Below are 7,636 nucleotides of genomic sequence, written 5' to 3'. Positions count from 1 at the left end.
TTAAGTTTCCTAGCTAAATACTTCAAAAGGAAATAAGTAGGCCCTCCTATTGTATTGATAATGGGTCTGAGGGGGACCCCTCCTTATGGATCTTCGGAAGCCCATGGATCATAGGAGTAATAAGGTTGCTCTCAATAAGTTTATGGCTTATTGATTTTACAGTACTACAAGCTTAATAGCTAAAGCAATAACTCTCGAAACCTTTTTAGGAGGTTCTTACTTAGCTTTTTGTAACTACCACTGTTATAAAGGTGTTCTAACATTTTTCTACAGTAGTCCTTCTTATCTAAGATAACAACAACCCCACCCTTGTCACATTTGAAAATAACAATGTCATTATTATTATTTCAAGCCTTGAGAGCTTCAAACTCTAGCTTGTTGGTGTTGTTCTTAGGAGATTTAGCCCTTCTAAAAATAACTGTGTAATCTTTGTCTAATAACATTTTTCATGTTAAATTCCTAATACCAAATTCAACATCACAAATAACTTTTACCATTGAAATTCAACATCACAAATAGCTTTTACCATTGAAATTTTTCTTGGGAAATCGACAAAATTTAATCCTTTCTCCAAAAGAGGATATACACGAGGATCAAAATTAAACATGGAGTGGTTAACAAGCGTTTTATTAAGAGATGGTGAGAACCCATTATTGTTCGCCAATGGAATAGGGACATCATTTCGGGAACAAGAATTAGAGGGTGGCCAATCAATCGAGGGGCATTAACTATGATGGAGGAGGGGAAACAAGGGTCTAATAGGCAGACCTCGATAGGTGAGGAAACCTCGGGATTAGAGCTAGGGACCACGACTGGAGTGCGACAAGAAAAGGGACGTGAGAACGAATGGGAGAAACGCTCCAGATTAGAGAAAGCGAGCACGACGGGGATGTGACAAGGACGGGAGAACGAATGAGGACGAGGTTGGTCAACGTAAGAGGAGGAGGTGTCAAACTCGGACACCGAGTGGACTAATATATATTTTATATGAATAATTTAATTTTCTTATATTATTTTACAAATTTATTTATTGTTCAATTGAGGCTTCTGTGATCCATAATGTTAATACGTAGAGCTTCTGCGTAAATCACATAAAGAGAGACATTTATCTTAAGTATATAAAAGTTAGGTCTCCTATATAACTAATTCCCATTTAATAAAAATTTTAATTATTAAATTATACATTTCTAACTAATTAATATTGTAAACCCCTTATAATATTATTTCTTCTATATAATTATATATTTATAAGTATGGTCATTAACTATCTTCCTCTAAATAATCAATTTGTCTTTTTGACTTTTCCTTAGTCAAAACTAGCCGTGTTGGAGGCCTGCTCAGACTATTTAACATGCAAAGCTGGATCTGTTTCTTCAACTTGTCCTGACTATAAACCACACTTGATGGTGCGTGACAAATGTCTCTCTTTATGTGATTTACGCGGAAGCACATATTAAATTTAAATTTATTTATCTGAACTATACACATTTTACACATTTGTAATTCACTAATTAATTTAATATGTTAAAAGTATTCAACGCATGTATATTATTAATGGAAAAATCATGAGTTAAAATTAAAAAATTCAATACTTTTGACTATATTCTATTTGAAGTATGTTCCATTACTGGATAACATCTTATCAAATTCGTTTAGCCAGGGAAGCATAACTGGCAGTTCAATAGCGGCGGCTCATATCACTCAGCAACCGTTTTAAATTGAACCCAGAGGTGAGCTCCAAATGTAAGATAGATGGTCCACGACAACAACTATGGCTCTCCGTATTTCTTAAGCCGCCGAGAGAGCGGTCGACCATTTCAATTTAATAATTTTGAGTTCATGTTTTGAAATGTATTTATTTTTTTGGGTGCAAATTCAATGAATTTGTTTTTGGTCACCATTCAATTATATAAAAAAAATTATGGGTCACATGCTGCTCCTCAATAGCCGAAGATTTAGGCAGTAACCTGTGCCGTCAGCGAAGCTAATTCTGTTTTCAATATATAGTCAAAGGTCCAACCAAAGATAAGCGATCAGTCGAGCCCCAGGTGAGCAGATCCTCAGCTGTGGAGCTGCAGAAGAGAATATCTAAGATGGGTAGAGCTCCTTGCTGCTCAAAACAAGGGCTTAATCAGGGGTCCTGGAAGCCCGAGGAGGATATGATTCTGTGCGACTACATTCGAATTCATGGCCCTGGAAGATGGAGAGATCTCCCCCAAAAAGCAGGCGAGTCTATTACAACAAATCTGTAATAGTAGTGTATTGATACATACTTAAATAGGTATTGATGGGTTAAATAAGCGGAGGGAATTTGTTTTCGCAGGTCTTCAGCGCTGTGGAAAGAGTTGTAGATTGCGTTGGATCATTTATCTTCGCCCCGACATTAAACGTGGTAATATTTCTATCGATAAGGATGACATTATTATTCGGATGCATCGCCTTCTTGGCAATCGGTATGTGGAGTAATGTTGTGAACTTTGAACTGGATTTATTTAACGAAAAAATCATTGAATTTTCTGTTAAATATAAATGGATAAATTATTGATTGTGGATTTCAAAGAATATTTTGGAATCAGATAAGAGCTATTAAAAACGAATTTACTTCTGATTCCAAAATATTAACTTGAAATTAAAAAAAAAAAAAATTGAATGCTGATTTGTAATTACCATGAAGGTGGCCGCTGATAGCAGGACGGTTACCTGGGCGGACAGACAACGAAATCAAGAACCACTGGCTCTATTATCTGCAAAAGAAGGTGCCACCAATCCAGGGATCTCAAAGAAAGAGAACGTTAAAAATTGACGCGATCAAACCCAGACCTGTAAGAATAAAAACAGCGTTGATACACACCGAAATGGTGAATCCAAATGCTTGCGACAGTTCTGGCTGCAGCAACTGTACAAGTTCAGATCATTCCTTCAATTCTTTTAGCAATCAAGAATTCGTGAATTCCTCCGAGTCATTTTGTAACCTACATGTGGAGGATCCGATCGCAGAAGATCATTCAGAGAACACAACCATTGCGAATATGGGAGATGTTAATCTGATTGAAACAGATGTTACAAATTTTAATTCAGCGGACCAGCAATCCCCACATTGCGATCAGTTTGCAGGCAATCCAGCCACAATAGCCGAAATTTTATGTGATTTGAACGAGCTACTGTCTCCCGACCGTAATCTGCTTGCTCCTGTGAACTCTTTTATGACAGATTTTGAACTGGAAGAGTTCAACATGGGATTAGAAACGAAGAAGTATGAACGTATGGGTTCTGATCAAAACAATATGCAGTACACTCACAGCTATATAACGGCGGATTGTCAATGGAGGGTCGACATCCACGACGCCGTACATCACGTAGATTGGTTTTCATGAATTCGATTATTTATGAAAGTAACATTTCCAAAATTGAGTGAATCTTGAATCAATATGCAAACGTTGAAATTGAAGTCCCATTTCTGATGTATATGTTGCAGCTGTCGTGTTCAGTGTCCTATCTTGCATCCCACCTTTGGCTGGAGCTAACCAGCCATATATTGGGTATTTAATGGTCTCAGAGCAGCACGCCACTTACCACGATAACACGGGAGCGGGAAAATATTATTTAATGCCGAATTTTCCCACTCCCGTGTTATCGCTTTAAGTTCTTGTTGCTCTGAGGACATTAAATACCCAATATATGGCTGGTTACCTCTTTCCTCCCACCTTTTCCGTCCATTATTTAAGGAGTTTCGATAATGAAAATTTTGGTGTGAAATAATTATATATATGTATATATTATATTTTTTATATTAATAATTTACCATTCATAATCTTTAATTTATATGATATTATAATTTATAACCTCCAAATTCATATAAATTTTATGAAGTCTATAAAAATAAATAATAGAAAACTAAAAATTAAAAAGTGAGCCAAAAATAATGATTAAATTTGAGCGATTTTTTTGTTGGAATTATTTTATAAGGGTGTTAATTCTATTTTCACTAGTCTGATGGTGATGGATCTAAGGAGAATTGAAACTATGTTTTATGACAAAGGGCGAAGTATTACAAAATTGAATAATTTTACAGAAATAAAATTTTATTATTATGCAACTTGAAATAATAATGCTCCATATTCACATTTTTTTTCTAAATTAAAATAATTTATATTATCTTTTGAAATAAAAAAGACAATCGACTAACGCCTCATGTGCCAGAATATGATCCCAGGTTGGCAAGAAAAAATTGCCACGTCATTCCCAGATTTTCTGGAATGACAGACAATAATATATTCAAATAAGCTAAGCAGAGTTTGAATATACTTAATTAAGGCTTCCAATCTCTAGCTTTTAATCATCTTTTCTAGGGCTTGACCTCTTCACAAACCTTAGAGGCAGTTAATTATAATCAACAAAATCTCTGTGCATTTGCAATGATTTGAAACCTTCCCTTATTGCATTAAGGAGACCACGCTCTAGATCCTAAAATTATGCCAAGTTGTTGCTCGTGAACCCACAACTTTGCGCGTACACCCTCAATGATTTGGAGTCACAATTTTTGAATATGCCACCCAGATTCTTTGCAAGGGTTTCTTCTACCTGTAAAAGGATAGAAAAGACAAGTCGACCCTTCCTTGCAAATCTTAGAAACCAATAAAATATTGTCACAATAACACCAAACAAAATAAAAATAACTAACTTTAGTCAATAACCCATTAGATACGGGTGATGACAGAGCTTCCTCGACCCAAGACCCAACCTCCTTTACCATTGAAGAAATCAAACGACACACTAGGATCCAAAAAACTTTGTAACCACAAACTCGTAGACCATTAACTTGACTTAGCCTACACCATATAACCAATCTTATAGGTAAAAGCACATAGACCAGCACAAGAGGTGAGACCCAATTACCCTTTCTTCCACAATGAGACTTGGTTGATGGCCGAAACCAAGACAGGATTACAAACATGATAGAGGCTCCAATACCTAGAATGTAAGTTGCAAGTAACAACTAAGACACATAACCCAATAAAACTATAATTACGAAAACACCTAGCCGGGCACTAAAGATTAACCAAGCTGAGTCCATTGTAGGCATACAGGGCTTACCACCTCAAAATGCCAGCCAAAAGCTCCAAAAGAAAGTTGTCGATCCCTCACAAACCCACACTAAAACACCAACATTCTCCCCCCAAGAGTTGAATGAATTATCTCTGAGTAACTCTTTACTTGCAGGGTGCACTAAGTCCTTCCTTCTTACCCAAGACTCACCACATGAAAAAAATTAGGGGCTAATATTCGCCGGGTGGGCTAATTTTCCTTGATTTTTCCACAAAAAAGATTCGACAATTTCTATTTTTTATAAAAGATGGTTCACCCAAATCTTAAAATATAAAATTAATTTACCTTAAAAATCGCCAACATTATATAGAAATTATATATAAAATCATTATAAATTTGAATAATTTTACAAATATATCACTAAACATTTTATAGTTTGCATATTAGGGATTAGTGAGATTCGCCAATGTTTTTAAACTTCAAGAAATTTTTCCACCCTTAAAATTTTTCTTGACTCACTATCATTGAATTCTTCTAAATAGCAACACCAGTATGAAGAAAGACTCATCCCCCTTCACTCCACCTTGAATCTCTCATTCCTTCCAATACATAGCCCCTCCACCAACTTGAAGCATGAATGTGAGACGCAAAGCACATCCTTCCTTCTTTAAATTGCAATTACTCTGAAGAAAGTGGTGGGCATGAAGCTCCAAACCATAAAGCCTCTTGATAAGACCACCCCATCATGGACTAATGCCTCACCTACCAGAATATGATCACTAGGTTGGTAAGAAAAATTTCCATGTCATTCCTAGATTTTCTGGAATGGCAGACAATAATATATTCAAATAAGCTAAGAAGACTTTGAATATACTTAGTTAAGGCTTCAAATCTCTAGATTTTAATGGTCTTTTCTAGGGCTTGGCCTCTTAACATACCTCAGTGGCAGTTAATTAGAATCAACGAATCTTCGTCCAACTACAATGATTTGATGTAGCTTCCCTTATTGCACTAAGGAGACCACGCTCCAAATCCTAAAATTATGCCACGTTGTTGCTCATGAACCCACAACTTTGCACATATGCCCTCAATGATTTGATTTGGAGTTACAATCATTGAATATGCCACTCAGACCAACCAGTCCCAGTTTACCTTTCAACACACCATCAAAATTTAATTTAACGAAGGTAGCCAGAGGTGGACAGAATATTCTCGACACACTATTGAGCATCTCTAGATTAGGTGACTTACTAAATGTCCCCATTTCTTGTTCTAGATATAGCTTCTTCAAAATGACTACACCCTCTTTGTTTTCTTTCGAATCTTGTTATGACCAAGGGTAATGAGAATTATTTCTCTAATGTTATTCTTAATAATAATACACAGTTCCCCAAACCTCTCTAACTATTCTTCAAAGTACTTGCATCTCTCTTTCCAGATGGTCCATATCACAAAACCACCCTCCAATTCCCATGCTATATTAACTATGGGGTTCACAAATTTGATCCTGATCCATTTGTTTATAAGAAGCACCCCATCTTCTTTGTTTCAAGTCATTTGACCAAATGTTAATAATATCAACCTCCATACCTCCTCATCAAAATGACAAGGCACTGAACAAATGGTCCATAGTATCCTCTCGGGTTTGACATAGAAAACAAAAGGAGGGGCATGAGAATCCCTTCCTCCTTATTATATCCCATGTTAAAATTTTCCTTTGTGCTAGAAGCGAGAAGAAGAAAAACATCTTTTGGCCAGAGGTTATAGGACCAAACCACCAATCAAATCAGGTCCTTCTCCAACCCTTTATTCCCTACTTGCCTGCACTAAATATGCCTCTTTTAATGTAAATATTCCTATAGGATTGTAACCCAACCTCAGTTTATCTTGATCTTGGGATTTTTGAATTTTCCTTTGTGCTAACTCTTTACTAAATCTTCCCTATGGCACATCTATTGAAGAAACTCCCCAATCTACCTTAGATTTCCAAACTCGCCAAATCAAAGAGTCATGGGATTCCTTCCAGAAGTATGCCACCTTTATACCTACCCTTCACTTGGAATGATTTTCTATCATCTCCCAATCTGTATTAGCTTCTAGTTTGGGAAGTCACTACCATGAATCCTCCTAGAAAAAAGCCATCTCACCTTTCCTCACTTCAAAAAAGGAATGATCCCTTATTAAGTTTTTACTTTCTTATGTCCACATACAAATGGGAGATCCTTGTTGGGAGTTCAAATCTCTAAGATGGGAATCCTGAGAAGCAAAAGGCATATATTTTCTATCCCATATTTATTTCCATAACTCCAAGTTTCCTCCCATCACCATCTCCACCAAAGTTTGGCCCCTAAGGACTCACTCATAGTTTCATGATTTGACAACCCCAACCATCTAGCTCTTTTAGGTAAGCATAAATTCTCCCAAGCCATCAAAGCCCATTTCTTTGAATTGCTTTCCCTTTGCCATAGGAAATTCCTCAAGCTAGCTATGATTTCCTTGGAAACCCCTTTTAGAATTGGAATTACTATCAATTGATAGCACAATATGGCATGTAACACTAATTTAGTAAGTATCGCTCTCCCAACTAGGT

The 7,636-nt window shown here is 36.3% G+C and overlaps 1 protein-coding gene across 1 annotated transcript; it reads left to right on the top strand.

The window, feature by feature from the left end:
- Positions 1-2,093: 2,093 nt before the first annotated feature.
- LOC149264669 (uncharacterized) lies at positions 2,094-3,374 on the top strand. The gene is made up of 3 exons (XM_089400329.1): positions 2,094-2,226; positions 2,324-2,453; positions 2,675-3,374. Exons 1-3 carry the CDS (start codon positions 2,094-2,096, stop codon positions 3,372-3,374), a joined length of 963 nt encoding a protein of 320 aa, XP_089256455.1.
- Positions 3,375-7,636: the final 4,262 nt, after the last annotated feature.

The sequence above is a fragment of the Pinus tabuliformis genome, chromosome 6, assembly GCF_031772625.1.
Source record: "Pinus tabuliformis cultivar Carrire ecotype Pingquan chromosome 6, CPIR1, whole genome shotgun sequence".
In the NCBI taxonomy this organism is placed as follows: Eukaryota; Viridiplantae; Streptophyta; class Pinopsida; order Pinales; family Pinaceae; genus Pinus; species Pinus tabuliformis.
Note: the sequence above shows the minus strand (reverse complement) of the source record. Positions and strands in the feature narration are given on the sequence as shown.